Source organism: Salvia miltiorrhiza, chromosome 2 (genome assembly GCF_028751815.1).
Source record: "Salvia miltiorrhiza cultivar Shanhuang (shh) chromosome 2, IMPLAD_Smil_shh, whole genome shotgun sequence".
In the NCBI taxonomy this organism is placed as follows: Eukaryota; Viridiplantae; Streptophyta; class Magnoliopsida; order Lamiales; family Lamiaceae; genus Salvia; species Salvia miltiorrhiza.
In genome coordinates, this window is record NC_080388.1 from 42,912,857 (window position 1) to 42,933,803 (window position 20,947).

General features: G+C 38.8%; 1 protein-coding gene across 1 annotated transcript; it reads left to right on the plus strand.

Moving 5' to 3' along the window:
* The first annotated feature begins 7,375 nt into the window (after positions 1-7,375).
* On the plus strand, positions 7,376-8,269 carry LOC131013558 (protein S40-3-like). The gene has a single exon (XM_057941681.1). The coding sequence runs from the start codon at positions 7,613-7,615 to the stop codon at positions 7,961-7,963; it is 351 nt and encodes a 116-aa protein (XP_057797664.1). The 5' UTR covers positions 7,376-7,612; the 3' UTR covers positions 7,964-8,269.
* Positions 8,270-20,947: the final 12,678 nt, after the last annotated feature.

Sequence of the window (20,947 nt, forward strand, 5' to 3'; positions counted from 1 at the left end):
CTTTGGAGAGGTTAAACTTTGGCTGAGAAACAATTTTGGCAGAGTTTCAGCTTATGTCGTTGAATCGGTGAAGATTGAAGTGATCCTCGAGCGCTATTTATAGGAGAGGTCTTGAATAGACCCGTTGGCGGAGAACGTTTTCAAGATTTATTCCGTTGGAAAGCTTTTTGAATTTAGGCTGAGGCTTCAATCCTCGAGGTTCCTTGTTTGGTGGGAACGACTATGTTGAGGAGCAGGAGATGCGACGTCTCTGATAAAGTAGCCACCAAATAGGAATGACCTCTGCAGAGAAGTATGATCCTGAGAGCTCTGCATTTAATGCGGCTGTACTTTTGGAGTACGTGGCTTCCTTTGAACGTTGGAGGTTCAGTCCGAGGAAGAATGTTTAGCTGATACTTGACTTTAGTATCAGTCCGCTGAATCCACGTGGCACGCATTAAGTAATTAGTTTCGGACTGATTCTTCAACTGATACTTCAGTTGGCAACTTCAGTCTTCAGTCTTCAGTCCTTCGTTTTTCAGTCTTCAGTCTTCAGAACAGCAAACTAAACTAGAAAAGAACTCTAACACTTGAGTTCGAACAGTTCTAGTCTATTACAATCAAGGCCTATATATTTTGGTATCATCAAAACAAGGATTAGGATATTCCATTAAGTTCCCAATAATTTCCCCATTTTTTATGATGCCAAAACCACACAACAGTTCTAGACAATCAAAAGACTGAACTCAGAGCACAAGTTCTAAAATAGGGTGAATACTATTCCTCCTTAACAATAGAACCTAAAAACTTGTACTAAGAGAAAGAACACAACAATTCAAACACAGAACGAGGAGAAAACAGAAAAACATTAATTAGAGCCTGGACAAAGAGTCATTGTCTTCAGGTTGAGATCAAAAGAAGTTCTTTTCATTATAGAAAATAACTGATAAGACATCAGTTGAGGTACAGTGCAAGACTTACAAGGGAGTAAAAACAACAAAATAAAACACATGGGGAAACCCATGGACTCCAGCAGTATGCATGGTTGCGCCTTGAACTTCTTGATCTTCATGTTCCTAAGCTTGTTTCACTCACACTTATTTTCCGTTGACTTGAGGTCTTCCTGGCTATCATTCCTCATGATCATCTTGATGATCATTTTGCTTAATCACCTTCAGTCTTTTGAGAGAATAAGTCTCTAAGAACTTTCCCCCTTTTTGGCAACATCAAAAAGGTAGAATTGACTGAAGGATGAAGCTAGGATCATGTGAGGGTTGAAGGAGTCTCGCAAGAGGATCCAGAGAAAGGTGCTGGGGGTGTGATGGAGGTGGAGAATATGAGGGTTGAGAAGAAAAAGGTGAAAGATGAGAGTGTGGGGTGAAAATGGGGGAGACGAAGAAAGGGGCAGGGGTTGGTTTGCATGGCTCTCAGAGATGGAAGAGAAAGAACGGCTATCATGCAAACCAAAGGAGGGTGAGGAGAGGTTTCTTGAAGGAGAGAGAGGAGAGTAGGTTGGGAAGTGTGTGGGAAAGGAAGATCGAATCAGTGACAGTCGTGAGGACAGTCACTGTCGATGACCCAACACCAGGTCCGTGAGAAGAAGACCTTGTGCAATGGGTTACGCCGGCTGACAACTAGCTCCTGCTCATTGTTGTTGCACCATATGGAAGCTTCACAAAAAGGTGAGAAGCTCTCCTGAGAACCAGGTGAAGTCCGTCTTCTTGAGATAGGTACTTCAAACCGTATGGGCCGAGCATGAGGATGGAAGACACTCGCGTCGCTGGATACAAGTGAGAATATAGCAAGCTTTGACGTCGGAGAGACGTTGAGATCCAGTGGAAGGGTCCTGTGAAGACCAAATATGTGAGCGTCATTCTCTCACTCCATGACTTTGCAGTCATTGAATTCTCCTTTTGTCGGAACAGAATTTCTCTGCAACTTTAGAAAGATTGAAAATTTTTCTCACAGTGAAGGCTGTGGAGAGTTGTTAGTTGATGCAGAAAATAAGTGAAGACATCAAGGTATAAATACACAAATTTTACCAAGAGGAAGATGAAAGAGTTTTTCGAAAACTGTGCCTAAAATGTTTTTGAAGTAAAAATTCACGTCCGCCGTCACTGCAGAGGACGGAAGCTTCAAAAAGTGAGAAATATCATTGCATTATGTCATGTCAATGAGATTCTCAAGAAATTTGATTACAAAGGCAAAAGGTTGGAAAGATTTTTAGAAAAGATCAGGACAAGTTAAATCATATACGAAATTTCCCTTAAAAAGTACTTGCCCTTCTCGGATATTTTATTTTCCAACAATCAGTTAAAGATTTTGAAATAAACAGATCAGTTAGAGAAAACTTTTGAATTCAAACAAAAGACTCATAACTGAAATAACTGATTTTGAGAATTTGAGAAAGTTCGTGTACATATAATTGTAATTTATAATTTTAAAAAGAATTTAATATTTTGTTAATTAAATGATATTATTAAACTAGTGTTCCTTAAATAAACTACTCCATCCGCCCACGAAATGAGTACCCATATTTCCTTTTTCGTCCGTCCACGAAATGAATACTCATTTCCTTTTTTGGCAAGTGTATCCCACACAACCCTTTAATTAATACTCCATCCGTCCCATGAAGCATGACACAGTTTTCTTTTTGGTCTGTCCCACGAAGCATGACACATTTCTAAAAATGACAAAAAATTTATCATTTATTCACATTTTCACTTTTTCACCTACCACAATTAACACACAAAATATCAATTTCTTAATTCTCGTGCCGAAAAGAAGTGTGTCATGCTTCATGGGACGAAGGGAGTACTATCAAAAAGTGGGATCCTTATTATTCGCACTACAGTGACTACACTCAATACATTTCTTAAAACTCGTGCCGTCCACAAATGGGTACTCATTTCGTGGATGGAGGGGGTATAATATATACTAATATATAATCATTTTATGACAATTACATAATATGCTTTTTTTTAGGTAATTAAACCATAGAATTACATAATTTGCTATTAATATTTTTTTGGTATAAAATAAATAAAAATGCATAATTTGATCATTTTAAAAAACTGAAATACAGTTCAAACACAACAAGAAAATGCGGCTCTAACGATCGAAAATTTGGTTGTTAAAACTCAAAAATCGATCGTTAATAATATTAACGACCGTTTTCGGTGGTCGTTGTTTGCATCGTCGTTCCGAGTATTAACGATCGTTTTTTCGATCGTTAAATTTAACGACCGATAAAAAAAATAATAAAAACATTATTTATTATTTTTTTTATTAACAACCGAATTATTTCTTTTTAATGACCGAATTTTTTCAGTGGGTCACCCATCTTAGTTGTGCTCTAAGTCAAGCAAACTTAACACCTTGAAGTTCCTTTCAAGTGGTCATTGGTACAGAATACTTGTATTTTGACATATCTAGTACTTATTAATTCATTTAAATTCTATTTCAATATACGATCGAATTTAAAATAATAAAAAATTAATATTATCGTAATTTAAAAAAATAAGAGTACGAAAAATAACAATCAAATAATAATCGCAATATTCAATATTATCGTAATAAATTATTAAATTATTAGATTTATTAATTTATTAGATTTATTATAATTCAATATACAATATCATTCATTTATTAAATAAAATAACTTATTATTTTAAAATAATAAAATATTTAAAAATAAATAAAATAGATGATATCAAATAATTTATTATTTTAAAATAATAAAATTATTAATGTTTTGAAAATAATGAGATCTAATAATTTAATAAATCTATAAATCTAATAAATCTAATTATATTCTCAATAATTTAAAAATAAGAATTAAATAGAAAATTAATTAAAAATAATTAAATATACATATATATATAATCAAAAAATAAAAATAAAAAACAAAATTAAATAAATTAAAAAATTTAAAAAATAATATTAACGACCAATTTTTCGGTCGTTAATAAATAAAATAAATAAATAATTAAAAATAAAATATAAAAAATAAAAAATATTTATAACGATGAAAATTTCGGTCTTTAAAAAAAATTAAATTTTTTTATTAAGACAAATAATATTAACGACCAAATAATTCGGTCTGTAAAAAAATTAAAAATTTTGTTTTTTTAATAAAAAAATAAAAAACAATTAAAAAAATTAAAAATATATTAACTACTGAAAAAACGGTCGTTAAAAAATAAAAAAATATATATAAAAATTTAACGATCGAAAATTCGCTCTTTAAAAAAATAAAATATTAAAATATTAAAAAAATAATTAACGACCGAATTTTCGGTCGTTAATTTTTTTTAAAAAAAAAAAACGGTCGTGAAATGGTCATAAATCGATCGTTAAGGCCGCAAAATTATTTTCGGTCGTTAGAAGCGTGTTTTCTTGTAGTGGAATTTCAAGTAAAATTCTTTACTTTTTGAAGGAAAATCATTCTTTATAAATATAAATTATTTTGTGTATTATAACTTTAAATTATCATAACTTACTTATTTTAAAGCCATTTGTTATATTTTATATATCAAATATTTCATGAGCTTTCATTGAAGAGGTATATTACATATTTTATCTAATACATAATTACTTGAAAAATGAGAAAAACGCATTCTATCTATAAAATAAGAAAACAAAATAAATAAATTTTTTAAATAATAGTATATTACAGAACTTAATTGGCGGTTTGTATTCTAAGGATTTGTCGGCAGTTTTCTTGTTTTCATTTTTAAGTGGAGTAAAAATATCGAATTTGTTTTTTATTTTATAACTATTTATTTTTCTAATTTCAATTATATCCTTTTAATTGAATTTATTTACATTTACTTCTCCTTTTATATATATAGATTGCATGATAATTGAATTTAGTTTATTTGGTGTTGCTATTCTTTGATCTATTGCTGGTTTTTATGTGCGTGGTTAATTTTTAGCCAAGTTGAACAATATGAAACCCCAATCATCGCTACATAAGAGCATTCGCATCGCTCTACACGATGCGGTCTACTCGAGTAGAGGCGGCATTGTGTAGGGCGATGCAGCCCTACATCACTCGAGAGCCCCGTGATAGAACGGGTGCCTCACGTTCTCTCCAAATTCGGGGCTATTTGCCAATTTTCATTTTTTTTTTCTTAATGGCTAACGGCTATTTTAGTCGTTCCAACTTTTTTTTTTTGTTTTTTTTTGTTTTCCTATCTATATATATCCCTATAACACTTTCATTCATACACCAATTCTACTCCTTCAAATTCCCCAAATTTCTCTTTCAATATTTCCTTATTTTTTTCTTCAAAAGATGGCAGAACCCCAACACGATGCTTCGTCCGATTCATCCGACAGTGTAGCTCAAGCGATCATAGACGAGATCGAGTTGCAGAAACAATTGCTTGCTCAAATCTACTCCCAACCGGCGCCGAAGTCGGGACGTGTTAAACGTCCCCGGTCTTACGTCCACCGTGATCATGAGGATGCCCATCTACGTCTTATGCAAGACTACTTCAATGACAATCCGACGTACGGACCTACATTTTTTCAACATCGTTTTCGAATGCAGAAGGAGCTGTTCTTGCGCATCGTCGAGGTTGTTCAAGGTGAAGATATTTACTTCCAGATGACCACTGATGCAATAGATCGGGACTCTCTTTCCCCTTTGCAGAAATACACATCGGCTATCCGCCAATTAGTCACCGGCGTCAGTGCGGATACTTTCGACGAGTATCTCAAAGTCACCGACTCGATCAGGCGTGTATGCCTCAAGAAGTTCTGCAAGGCTGTCATCCGGACTTTTGGAAGCCATTATCTGTGGTGTTCAACATCAGAGGACATCACACGCCTTACTCAGATGCACGAGGCGCGACACGAATTTTCCGGGATGCTCGGGAGTCTTGATTGTATGCATTGGGGGTGGAAGAATTGCCCAAAGGCGTGGCACGGCGCATATACACGCGGTGATCAAGGGGAGCCAACCTAGATCTTGGAGACCATTGCATCCCACGATCTGTGGATTTGGCATGCCTTCTTCGGTGTCGCTGGTTCGAACAACGACATCAACGTTCTCAACCAGTCGCCTCTCTTTGCCGACGTGTTGGATGGAACGGCGACACCCGTGCTCTTTCAGGCGAACCATCGCTACTATCAGATGAGCTATTACTTTGTGAGACGGCATATATCCGGAGTGGCATTGCTTCGTCAAGAGTCCACCAATGGCGACCAATCCAAAGGAGGCGAGGTTCAAGAAGATGCAAGAATCGGCACAGAAAGATATCGAACGTGCCTTTGGAGTCCTTCAAGCTCGGTGGGGAATCATTCGAAGTCCGGCGCACAATTGGTACGTGGAGCACTTCAAGGACATCATGTTGTATTGCATCATTCTCCACAACATGATTGTGGAGCACGAAGGTGAATGAGCTACCAATTGGAGAGATGACGACGTATGACACGAAGCGTCTAGCAGTGACTCGACGGAGAGTGGTCGAGCAACCCCAGTTTCCTTCGAGGAATATGTGCAAAGAGATACTATTCTCCGAGGCAGTTGCACGCCGCGCTCCAACGTGATTTGATGGAGCATGTTTGAGCACGTTTCGGACCTTTAGACGAGGAATAATTATTTTTAGGATTTGTTTTTATATTATTAAGTTTTATGTAATTTTTAGGATTTCAAAATTAATGCAATTTAAATTTGAAGTAAATTGTGTGATTTAAATTTATGCAATTAAATTTAAATCAAAATTAAAAAAATCATGTTAGCTATCATGTAACTCAAATACGACCTCTTTACTCAATATGGTCCTCCCTCATCAAGTAAACTATCATGTAAACTATCAAGTAACCCCAATGCGAATTGTCTAATACGTTGTCTAACAAATAAGAGCATCCGCAATGGGGTTACATGATAGCTTACATGATAGCCTACTTTATGATGGGGGACCACATGGTGTAAAGATGCTGCAGTGGGGTTACATGATAGCTTACATGATAGAATTAGTTATAAAGAGAAGAAAAATTGAAAAAAAAAAAAAAATTCACCGTTTAAAGGGCTACACGATAGAACGTGTAGCCCTCATGTAAACCTCTCCCGCAATGGTTACACGATAGCTCATTTACACGATAGCCCTATCGTGTAATGGCTATCGTGTAACCATTGTTGATGCTCTAAGGACCATGTTACAAAGTCTCCTTCTTGTATAATAGCCTAACATCAACATAGAAAAAACAAATCACACTAAAAATAAGTGTTGTACGAGGAGCTCGATCTAAGATGTATATAAAATGCAAGTATATCCAATTACAAAGTCCAGAAAGAAAAATAAGAAGCCGTGATACCCAAGCAACAGCTTCCAGATTCATAACTCGCATTAAATCGCTTCGGACAAGAAATCCAATAATTAAACAAATAAACAAGTCTGTCTGAGCCCCAAAAAAATGAACTTTTGGAAAGCGGGGACCGCACTCAACGCCTCTCGTAGTGACGCCAGCAATCGAAGTGTGCTTACTACGACATTCATTTCCCCATCATATCAATCAATCATTCATTTCCTCTTATAAATTCCTCCATTTCTCATTCCTCAACTCTTCATCTCCTTCCCCAATCCCTCAACCATTAAAACAAACCCCTAATTCTCCGATTCCAATGGCGGAGGAAGAGTTCCAAGAGTCCGACGTCGTGTTCCGAGACACCGACAGCGACGAGACAGCCGCGGCTCGCGAGGCGCCGGCGAGCTGCCGGAGATCGAAATCGAGATTGAGGTCGGTTCCGGTGAACATTCCGGCGAGCGCGCCGCGGAACGCGTGGCGCCGCTGCGCGGACGACGGCAGCGGCGGCGAGGACGGGGAAATGGTGCCACCGCACGTGATCGTAGGGCGGCGCGTGGCCGGGAAGATGATGGCGCTGTCGATCTGCGGGAGGATTCTGAGGAAGGGGAGGGATTTGAGTGAGTTCCGGAATTTGATTTTGAGGATGACTGGGTTTCTCGAAACGTGAAGCTTGGGGAAGAAGAAATGTGAAGGAAATGATATACTATAATTGTTTTTTTCTTTTTCTTTTCTCGATTTGGGAAGAAAGTGGTTTTTGATTTTTCTTCATTTGGCGGAAATGAATTTGGAAAAATATTCGCACCCAGAAAACGAATTATCTTCAAGCTGTTTAACTGTATTATTATTTATAATATTTGGTATCTATTTCTTGTTATATTATTATGTATATAGTTCATTGTATGCATGTTCTTTATTACTACTACTATGTAGTAATTTTTTCTGATCAATTTAAATTCAGCATGTTTACCAAGAATTCAGGTGGGCACACTGCGCAGAGAGTAATATTTATGTATACACATGCTTTGTTATTTTAATTTGGTCAATTTTACTCTATATCTATGATGGTCTTTTCATTTTTATATTAGTGACAACCAAATTAATAAATAAAACCATTTAATTGGGATTGGGATCTGCAGATCACATTTTGTCTTATTAAGGCGATTTATAGTAAAATTGATTACGATTAGGGCTGTCGATCGGTTCGGGTTCGGTTACCCGTACCCGAATTTTCGGTTACCCGAACCTGAAATTGCCAAATTTCAATAACCGTTCCCGAACCGTTTTAGAAGTTCGGTTACCCAATACCCGCTTCGGTTAACCAATTGGGTCATTTGGGTATCCGAAATACTCATTTAAAAAATAAAATTCGAATAATTTTGCTCTATCTACTCTAAAAGAAATTACAAATATATAATAATATATTTACAAATATATAATATATATTAAATAATTTACAAATATATAATATATATGTAAATTTACAAATATATAATATATATTTACAAATATATAATATATATGTAAATTTACAAATATATAATATATATTTACAAATATATAATATATTTGTAAATATATTATAATATATATGTAAATTATTTGTAAATATATAATATATTTGTAAATATATAATATATATGTCAATTTACAAATATAATTTACAAATATATTATATATAATATATATATATATATATATAATACATATATATTATATTGATAATATATATATTAAATAATTAATAAAATAATTTTCGGTTATTCGGTTAACCCGATCGGTTTTTCGGGTTAACCGATAACCGAAATTTTCAAAAAAACAATAACCGAAACCGATCCATTACCCAAAATTTTCGGTTATTGGATACCCAAACCCGGGAATTTCGGTTCGGTTAATTGGATACCCAAAACCCGATAACCATTTAGACAGCCCTAATTACGATGCTTAAGTTATGATTTATGTCAACACTTACTATGACTTGCTATTTCTATATATAGTGAGGTAGGAATTCATGTATAATCGATCGTGAAAAGAATGAAAAGAAGTACCTTTAGAGCATCCACATTGGAGGGGCTCGAGAGCCGGTGCACACTGGGCTCAGCTGAGCCCCCCACCAATGCCGCGTCCCCTCCGCCCGTGCTTGCTTCCGTGCACTCTCCCGATGCAGAATGAGAATTGATTGAGCGTGTGTGGAATGCACAGTCCAATCAAAATATTGTATAGCCTTAAAAAAATCGCAAACGAGCAATATATGCAGTATGGCAGCTTTTTTATTTTTAGTTGTTGAGAGCCATTGAACAGCTCTTTTGTTTTGTTTTGTTTTGTTTTCCTTTTTATTCCTTTTTTACTTTTATAAATACTAATCTCTTCTCATTCAATTTTACACTACATTCTTCTTCATCTTCTTTCTTCTGATTTATTTTTTCTTCCTTTCATAGATATTGTGCTAGAAAAATGGAGGATAATTGAAGAAATTGGTGAAACAACCACCCTCAAAATCCCTTTACGGGCAACGCAAATTCGTCCGATGGTACATTCTCGTCATTCTCTCAAGAATCAAATGTCGCTCGAACGACGGGTCTTAAGGGAATTAATTTGAACACGAACTTTGCGGCGGTGGCGGAGCCCGAGGTGGAGGAGATAGCGGCCATGCCGGTGACCTCCAAACAAAGAGGTGGTTACACTCCGACTAAGACAACGCTTGTATGCCATTTGTATGCGAAGGCTACACTAGACTTCGTGAAAGAAGACGACCAAAAGGGTGGCATGTATTGGGGCTCCATCGCCACCAAATACAACGAGCAACGGCCCCAAGGCACCCTTCCGCGCTACTTGAAGAAAATCAAGTTGCACTTCCAACGAGTCCAAAAGGATGTGAAGGTATGGGAGGCCATCTACGAAAAATGGCGGGCAAATTGGGCATGCGGCATGAGCGATCAACAAATCACCGCTGAAGCGCAACAGTTGTACGCAACTGAGCATGATGGTGTATTCAAATATCCACATGCTTGGAATATGCTCCTCGAAAGTAAAAAAAATCGCGTCTATTGGCGAGGATGTCCGCTCTTTCAAACGTTCAAAGGGCTCGGACGGTCGCTACACAACTACTTCTAGCAAGTCAAGTATCTCAGCGAGGCCCCAAGCAGCGAAGAAAGACAAAGGAAAATGCAAAGAAAAATGTCGAGTCGTCTGGCGAGCAGAAACGAGCTCTCGAGGCCATGAAAAATATGGTGAAAGTCATGAGAATTTTCTTCCAAATCCAATGGGACCTCGCGGATAGCATCATCATGGGCAAGGACACCTCGCAAATGAATCTCGACGAGTTGGAGTTATAGTTGAAGCATGTTGAGTACATCAAACGTCGCAATGAAATGATTTAGATTATTATTTTAATGTTCTTTTATTTCCCACTAATTTAGGATTTTAATTTTATGTTAATGTAATTTTAATTTTCAATTAATGTAGTGTTAAATTTTAATTTTAATAAAAATATATGTTGTTAAATTTAATGTTCAATTTAATTGAAAACAACATTAAAAATAAAGATAAAAGAAAAAAGAAAAATTAAGAGTATAGGTGGAGGCTCTCCCACTACGGATGGGAGGCTCTTAAATGGTGGGACCACTTTTAAGAGCCCATATGTGGATGCTCTTAGAAGCAATTACATTTTACTTTAAATAAATAAAAATAGTACTCCCTCCGTCCGCCAAAAGTATTCCACTTTGGCTGGGCACGGAGTTTAATAAAATTGGAGATGATGTTGATGTAGTGGAGAAAGGGTCCCACCACTTTATGAGATGTGTGGTTGAGATTGAATTTGAGGTGGGTGATTTATGCTTAATTGTTCTAATTTTAGGGGTTTGCATGTGCATATTTTAAATTAAATCTTCTGGAAATTGGTGCGTTTTATGGTTTGTTTGATTCTTTGCAGGAGATTTAGGTTTATAGATGGAAGAATGCAATTTTGGAGATTTTTGGGCTAAAAATGGTGTTTTTAGCAGACATCGACGTAGCAGAGCTAAGTGCCAGAGTCAACTACCAGCGCTGACCATTTTCAGCTCAGCTCATAACTGCCAGCGCTGACCATTTTCAACTCAGCTCATAACTGCCAGCGCTGACCATTTTCAACTCAGCTCATAACTGCCAGCGCTGACCATTTTCAGCTCCGCCCATTCTTGCCAGCTGACAAACATGGTTTTCGTACCTCAATTCCACATGTTTTGTTGTCATTTCCCTTCATGTTTTGCTTGTGAATGCTTGTTTGTGCCCGAATATTTAGTTTTATGAAGATTTGATATCTTTGTGTAGTTTTGGAGTAATTTCAGGAAAAATCAAGGATTAATTGGAGGATTTTGAAGATATGATATTGAAGTACGTCTCGAGAGGAATCCGTGAGCGCAAACGGCGACCAAATCCGAGTCCGGACGAGGGAGAACGGAGCAAAACGAGCGGACTGTGCAAAACGCCCAGTACCCCGCGGTCACCACCCGCGGCCGCGGGGTAAGACCGCGGGTCAGCTGTTCCCGACTCAGGAGACACCCGCGGTCACCACCCGCGGCCGCGGGGCGGGACCGCGGGTCCCCTGAGCATCCCCCACGTTTGAAGGCCGCGGACGCGGGCCGTGACCGCGGGAAAAGGGCGGGGCTCCCCCAAGTGGACCCCAAACGCGATTTTAGCCTCAAAACTCCATTTTTCTCTTCTTTTCCCCAATCATTCACCACACACACCCACTTCATCTTCCCCAACTCTCCAATCCCAAACCCTAGCCTCCATTCTCTACCATTTTTTCTCTCTTCCACACACAAAAACAACACCAAAATCAAATAAAGAAGGGGAAGACTTGGAAAGGAGCTCATCAAGACTACATGATTGAAGATCAAGATTATAGGATTTGTCTATGAATCTCTATCTCTCTATATCTTTATTTATGTTTTCTTATGACTTGAGATTTGCTTTTATTATGAATATGCTTGGCTAAAATCTCTTATCTTAGGGATTAGATTAGATGGATTTGTAATGGATTGATTTCTTTGTTCAATATATATCTTGATTGTGCTTATTGTTATCTTTTCAAGTCCTAGATTTATCTCTTGTATGATTGGTTGGCCACCTTTTGTGCATTTCTAATTTGTGATTTGAATCGGGAGAGGATAATTACAATAGATTAGGAGTTTGATACATATCATCTCAATAAACCGGGAGGTTGAGAGGTGGGTGAGGGCTTGTTGATCTTTTGTGCTCTTGGGAGTTATAGGTTAGAAATTGACCGGGGACGGCAATTATGACCCGTAATCTACTGTTTTAGTCGTCCGGGAGGGGGCTAAAACTAGTGGGGAGATCGCCCTAGATAAGTAGGCCATATCAAGATTTATATTGATTTAGATTGAAGTTCATTACGATCCATCGAAATCTAGTCCCTAGGATAACTTTCCTTCGAGTCATTCCCCAATTTATTAACTAAGTTTATGTTATTGTTATTTACTTTGCTTGCTTTAATTTAACTTTGATTTAACCTTCAATATCTCTTCATCTTTGGTTGTCTAAATAGATTGAAAACAACTTATTAATGGTATTTAGAAGTTTGAATTCACCAATCCTTGTGGGATACGACCTTGCTTCCCTTATATTGCAACTACACCGTATACTTGCGGCGTGGTGAAAATAATTGCAAACAAGTTTTTGGCGCCGTTGCCGGGGATTGGTTGAGTTTTTACTTTTGATATTGTGAAAAGTTGTTTTTATCTAATTTAGATATTGTTTTTATGTTTGTTTATTTATATGTTTATTTATTTTTGTTAGAGAAAATTGCTCCACAACCGTAAAAGCGACACCAAAAATGGATGATGGAAGGAATGAGTTGGTTGAGCAACTCCAACTACAATTGGCGTTGATGCAACTTAAGTTGCGTGTTTTGGAAGCCAAAAGAAATTGTAGGCAACCAATGATCCAAAAAGCCTTCCAACCAACACATTCCTATGGTGAGTATTATGACATGGGGTGCAATGCCATGGAGTGGCAATCACCATTGGAGTATGAGGACCATTTCAATAGTTGGAATTATGAAAATTCTTATTCCACTCAAGAAGGCTTCCAAGGGGGAAATCGATACTATCAAGTGGAGAAATCGAATTCGAAAGACGATCTCCTACAATGCTTCTTAACTACACAAGCTTGGATAGAAAAAAGTCTAGCAAAATCGGAGGTTATGCTAGATGAGCAAAGGAGGTCTTTGGCTACCACTATGGAAAATCAAAAGCGAATTGATGATTTGTGCATGGCCATTAGCCTACGAAATGGAACCTTGTATGAGGAACCAATGCCGATGCTAAGTGAAGAGCCTCAAGAAGTTGAAGAAGAGTATAAAGAAGATGAGGATCAATTCTCCAAACCCCTTGAAGTTGAGAGCCCAACTTTTCCAACGCAACCTCTACAATTCCAAAAAGATGAAGATTTCACAAGCTTTAAAGAATGCAAAGTCAAAAATTTTGTCGATCCTTACCTCGACATGGGCGATTCTATGAAGGCTTGCTTCTTTCACTTTTATTTATCTTCATCTTTTGATTTTCACTTTGATTTGTCTAATAAGGAATTGTTTGAGTGTGGTGGTACTCTAGATGGTGAACGAGATTACCATGACGCCCAAGATGTCTCAAGAATTGCAAAGCCACCATATTTTTGGGTGGCAACAGATGGAGCATTCAAATTTGATGAGAAGTGGCCACCGCCTAAGCCTCCACCTCGCTTGTGAGTACGAGACAAGTAACCATTTTATCCTTCATCCAAACTTATTTCTCCTTTGTGTGAAATAAGTTTGGGGGGGGGGGTGAAGATGGGTTACTTATCTCGTTTATCCGTTGTTTATTTATTTAGTTAGTTTAGTTTTCGAATAATGAGATTTTGTCTCTGTTTTTGAGCTTTTCCTTGTCTTTTGTTTTTGAGCTTGATTGTTGAAAAACATGAGTTGGATGAAATGTGTGTTGGGCTTATGATATGAATGTTGCTTTTGAAAAGAAATTGTGTGTATCACTTGTGGATTATGCATGAAAAGTTTGAACTTGTGACAAGTGAGTTAAATGTTTTGCCTCCAAGAACTTGATAATGAGCTTGTAAGATTTGAGCCATTGATTGTCATATTATCACAATCTCATTTTGTTCTTGAGTGTAAATCGATTGAGCATGTATGTTGGTCTCTAGAACTTGCCATGAGTCCTCTCTTGCAAATAAAAGTAGATGTGTTGTTAATATTGAAGTGATTTAAGGCCATCCTTGTTAGCCAGTTGACTTAAATTGTGTCCAAATTCTCATATGATCCTAGTTTACCCTCTTTGTGCCTTGTAGCATTTCTTTGAATTAACCAATGATGGGTAGAACTTAGATTGTTAGTGGTTACTTTGATGAAAATGTTTGGGAAATGATTGAAATTGCTTATCAAGCTTTGATTGAGTGAAAATCACTAGTCCCCTATGAGCTTAAAAAGAAAAAAAAAATGAAAATAAATGTGAATAAAAGAGCATAAAGGGGAGTGATTTGCCTTTTGAATCATATCATGATAAGTATCACTAAGGGTGAAAAGAAGAAATGTGGGGATATTGGTTTTTGATTGATTAAAAAAGAGAAATGGTGAATTTGACTTGTTCATTGTGATTGATAGATTGTGGGATGAGTCACTTTGCCTAAAAAAACTACTCACCTTACCAAAGAGCCCTCATTACAACCCAATGAAAGCCCTTTTTGATCTCTATTTATAACACATTGAAGCATAGAGAGTTAGGACAAATGGCAAGCATATGGTAGATTGCATGCACTGTTTCGAATTGAGTGTAAACACGTCCATTCTAAACATTTGAGAGTCGAGTGCATCATTGAAACATTCACCTTGTGAGGATTCAAGCTTGGAGGCTATAATGTTGAACTTACTATCACTTGTGACTTCTTGAAATGCATATCTACTTGTGATACACTAGTGAAATATTTTGAAAAAATTGAAGCCCTCGAAATGACACCAATTCATTCTCACATGTTTGTTATCTTTTATTTCTCTTCTCTTCGTCGTTTGGGGACAAACAACACTTTAAGTTTGGGGGGGTTGACAAACATGGTTTTCGTACCTCAATTCCACATGTTTTGTTGTCATTTCCCTTCATGTTTTGCTTGTGAATGCTTGTTTGTGCCCGAATATTTAGTTTTATGAAGATTTGATATCTTTGTGTAGTTTTGGAGTAATTTCAGGAAAAATCAAGGATTAATTGGAGGATTTTGAAGATATGATATTGAAGTACGTCTCGAGAGGAATCCGTGAGCGCAAACGGCGACCAAATCCGAGTCCGGACGAGGGAGAACGGAGCAAAACGAGCGGACTGTGCAAAACGCCCAGTACCCCGCGGTCACCACCCGCGGCCGCGGGGTAAGACCGCGGGTCAGCTGTTCCCGACTCAGGAGACACCCGCGGTCACCACCCGCGGCCGCGGGGCGGGACCGCGGGTCCCCTGAGCATCCCCCACGTTTGAAGGCCGCGGACGCGGGCCGTGACCGCGGGAAAAGGGCGGGGCTCCCCCAAGTGGACCCCAAACGCGATTTTAGCCTCAAAACTCCATTTTTCTCTTCTTTTCCCCAATCATTCACCACACACACCCACTTCATCTTCCCCAACTCTCCAATCCCAAACCCTAGCCTCCATTCTCTACCATTTTTTCTCTCTTCCACACACAAAAACAACACCAAAATCAAATAAAGAAGGGGAAGACTTGGAAAGGAGCTCATCAAGACTACATGATTGAAGATCAAGATTATAGGATTTGTCTATGAATCTCTATCTCTCTATATCTTTATTTATGTTTTCTTATGACTTGAGATTTGCTTTTATTATGAATATGCTTGGCTAAAATCTCTTATCTTAGGGATTAGATTAGATGGATTTGTAATGGATTGATTTCTTTGTTCAATATATATCTTGATTGTGCTTATTGTTATCTTTTCAAGTCCTAGATTTATCTCTTGTATGATTGGTTGGCCACCTTTTGTGCATTTCTAATTTGTGATTTGAATCGGGAGAGGATAATTACAATAGATTAGGAGTTTGATACATATCATCTCAATAAACCGGGAGGTTGAGAGGTGGGTGAGGGCTTGTTGATCTTTTGTGCTCTTGGGAGTTATAGGTTAGAAATTGACCGGGGACGGCAATTATGACCCGTAATCTACTGTTTTAGTCGTCCGGGAGGGGGCTAAAACTAGTGGGGAGATCGCCCTAGATAAGTAGGCCATATCAAGATTTATATTGATTTAGATTGAAGTTCATTACGATCCATCGAAATCTAGTCCCTAGGATAACTTTCCTTCGAGTCATTCCCCAATTTATTAACTAAGTTTATGTTATTGTTATTTACTTTGCTTGCTTTAATTTAACTTTGATTTAACCTTCAATATCTCTTCATCTTTGGTTGTCTAAATAGATTGAAAACAACTTATTAATGGTATTTAGAAGTTTGAATTCACCAATCCTTGTGGGATACGACCTTGCTTCCCTTATATTGCAACTACACCGTATACTTGCGGCGTGGTGAAAATAATTGCGAACACCAGCGCTGACCATTTTCAGCTCCGCCCATTCTTGCCAGCGCTGACCATTTTCAGCTCCACCCATTCTTGCCAGCGCTGACCATTTTCAGCTCCGCCCATAAATGTCAGCGCTGACTACTTTCCAGCTCCGCCTATTTCGCCAACGCTGACTATCTTTCCCAAGCATAATCATCGGAGTTCACTTTCCAGAGCTATGTTTATTCTTTCCAGCTCCGCATATTCTTGCCAGCACCATTACTTTCCAGCTATGTTTATTCTTGCCAGCACCGATTACTTTCCAGCTATGCTTATTCTCACCAGAGCTAGGTCTATAAATAGGGTTTCATTTCTATTGTAAAATCATCTATCTTTTGCTATAGTTGTAGACTCCATCTTTGAGATCTCTTGGCATCCGAAATTTAGAATTTATTGCTTTCATAGTTCTTTTTCATAGTATTGAAAATTCATTGTTTTTAGTTAGTTTTCGATTTAGTTAAGTTTTTAGTTATTTATTGGATTGTGATTGCGTGACACAATTACACGTTCAAGACATTTACGGTATTTCGTATTTCAATTCAATTTATTTTCGTTTAATCATGTTTATGTTTTTAGTTCATGTTTATGCTTTCTTTTTAATTATGCAATTTAAATTATGCACTTTAGTTTCATGCCTAGATTAGTTTTATTTTTAATTTACAAGTACTTAATTTCTTAAGTTAGATTTTATTTAAGTTGTTTTAATTCTGCCTAGGGTTAATAATTTAATTCGCCTAGTAATTTTACAATTTGGTTTTAATTCGGTTTTAAGTTTCAGTTCTAGATTAATAATCAAACTCTTTACTGCTTTCTTTTATTACTTTTTCCCACGATACTACTAGAAGCCCTTTAAGACTTTCCTTGAGAGATGACACTGGGTCAACTTACCATCACTAGAATGTCCTTGTTCTATTGCAAGTCAAACTAGAGGTGTTCTAGCTTGAGTCAAATTTTGGCGCCGTTGCCGGGGACAGTTTTAGGCGTTTTAGTTGTGTCGTTTTTACTTGCTTTATTTAATTTCCAGTTTTTCTCGGTTTTGTTTTTACGTTTCTTCCACTCGGTACGCGTAATCTGTTTGTTCAGTGTTATGCATGCAGGGACGCCGTAGTCTTAAAGGCAAATTGGTGTCTCCAACTGACGATTTCTACTCTGGCTCTGAATCTGAACCTGAAATTCCAGAGCACACCGTAGAGACAAAGGAGGAAGAGGCCAGCCCTGCCTTCAAGTTCTTCGCTGCCGAAGTCAACGCTGCCAGCTCTGCCGAAGTCAACGCTGCCAGCCCTGCCTTCAAGGAGGAAGAGGCCAGCCCTGCCTTCAACTTCTTCGCTGCCGAAGTCAACGCTGCCAGCCCTGCCTTCAAGGAGGAAGAGGCCAGCCCTGCCTTCAAGTTCTTCGCTGCCGAAGTCAACGCTGCCAGCTCTGCCGAAGTCAACGCTGGCAGCGGTGCCGAAGTTCGCACTGCCAATTTCAGCACAGACCAAGCCAGCCCTGCCAACTTCCGCACTGAGCAGAAAACCACCAAGGAAGAAACCAGCTCTGAACAGGACAAAGTTGAGCAGAATTTAAACGAGGAGAAGAAGGAGATGGCCTAGAACATAGAATACATGGGAGACTTCACCAGACCTGTGATTGGAGATACCAACACGTCAGCAATCGTGCTCCCCACTGCTGTGAGAAACTACAATCTCAAACCAAATGACTCGAGTTTACTACCGGTGTTCCACGGGATGCCAAGCGAGGATGCTCTGCAATTCATCCGGGATTTTTGCACCCAAGTGCAAACAATTCCTTTGCTTAGTCTCACGGAGGACCAACTCAAGCTCAAGTGCTTCCCCTATGCACTTAAAGACCGGGCGAGGACGTGGATGCTATCTCTGCCACCCAACTCAATCACTACGTGGGGAGATGCTTGTGAAAAATTCATGCTGAAATACTACCCAAGCCATAAGACACAGGAGTTGAGAACAAAAATAATGGAGTTCACCCAAGGAGCGGACGAGCCTTTGCATGAAGCTTGGGAGAGATATGAAGAACTCCTCCGTCAATGCCCTCAACATCAATTCACTAATGTTATGTTGATGCAGTTCTTTTACGATGGGTTAGTGCAAACTGCCCAATTTATGGTGGATAGCACGGCAGGAGGTAACATAGCTCGGAAGACAGCAACTGAGTTAAAAGGGATTTTCAAAACTTTAGCTGAGAGCTCCCAACAAAAATCCGTCCGTGGAAGAAGAGTTGAAGCCAGCGCAGTGACGAATCAATTTGAAATACAACAACAATTGGCTTCAATCATGCGGGACGTACAACAGCTGAAGATGGGCAAGATGGATACACCTTCCGTTCCGGTGCAGAATTCAGCTCTGCAGAATGCAGCGCTGCCGACGCCAGCTCTGCAGAATGCAGAACTACCGATGTCAGCTCTGCCGAACCCAGCTATGCAGAATATGGAGCCTTGTGGTATTTGTGGAGATTTCAGCCACGGAGCTAATGAGTGCCATAGAATGGGAGAGTTTACTCCGGAAGGACAAGCCGAGGTCTATGCGGCACAAGGATTTCAAAGCTATAATCAAGGGCTAAGTAGACCATATGGGCAGAACATGAATCAAGGGCAACAGAATGTCAATGGAGGATGGAGAAGTCAACCGAATGCTGGATGGGGAAATCAAAATTTTGGGGGGAATCAATACCGTCGACCACCCCAAATGGGCTACCAACAGCAACCACAATATTTCCCTCCGCAGCAAAGCTCCTCTCAACCATATAGACCGCAATACCAACACCAACAATCAGCCCTGCAGCAGAGTGCACAGCCCATGCCACCACAGAAAACATCCCTAGAGGATACCTTGCAAGCTTTCATGGAGATTAGTAAGCAAAATATGGAGATGACTAAGCAGAATATGGAGTCCCAAGCATCTACCATAAAAAGGCTTGAAACAACTGTCGGTCAACTTTCCGGTACTTTGAATCAAATCCAACAACAACAGCAGCCCGGAAAGTTTCATAGCCAACCTGCTCAGCCGCATCAAGCTCTAGCTGTAACTGTTCTTCGTAATGGTAAGATGGTGGATAACAAAGTGGAAGTGCCAGCGCTGCCAAGATCATCCCTGACGAACTTAGCATTACAGAATCTCTCAAAGTCAAAGTCAGCGCTACTGCAGTCAGCGCTGCCGAATCCAGCTCCGCCGATGTCAGCGCTGCCAAGTCCAGCTCTGCCTAATTCAGCTCTGAATAGCTCTGCCTTCACAAGAGCAGAGCTGCCGAGCTCAGCACAGCCCAGACCAGAGATGCCGAGCTCAGCTCTGACCAGCCCTACCAATGGAGAAAAGGCAGATCAACAAAAAGATGGAGAGATGGAGGAAGAAAAGGAGAATAAACTTCATAAGTCTACCACACCCTATCGACCTCCGATCCCTTTTCCTAGCAGATTGAAGAATGAAAAGCTGGATAAACAGTTCGCCGACTTCTACAACATGCTTGCCAAGGTGAACGTGAATCTTCCTCTCCTTGATGTGATCAGAAAAGTACCGGCGTATGTGAAGTTTTTCAAGGAGTTGGTTTCCAACAAGCGAAAGTTCGGGGACAATGAGAAAATTTTAGTCTCGGAAGTAGCGACCTCAATCATGCAGCAATCCTTACCACCAAAGCAACGCGATCTAGGTAGCTTTGTGATTAATATTGCTTTGGGAAATGGTAAGAAGGCCACGGGTATGTTAGATCTGGGAGCGGGAATTAATTTGATGCCTTACTCTATTTTTCAACAATTAGAGTTAGGTAATTTGAAATCCACTCGCATGTGTCTACAACTAGCTGATAGGTCCGTTAGGTACCCCCGTGGGATAGTAGAGGATATTCTGGTTAGAGTCGGGGGTTTGATTGTGCCTGTTGATTTCGTAGTGCTTGAGATTGGGGATGTGCATGAGAATGGTAGAGACCACACTCTACTATTAGGAAGACCCTTTATGGCGACCACTAACACTTTGATTGATGTTAAACATGGAACTATTAAAATGACGGTGTTAGGGGAGTCGGTGTCTTTTTCGGTGCATGAAAATCGTGC

What these genes read in the sequence shown, in the direction of transcription:
- LOC131013558 (XM_057941681.1), top strand. Translation starts at nt 7,613, where the DNA reads ATGGCGGAGGAAGAGTTCCAAGAGTCCGACGTCGTGTTCCGAGACACC.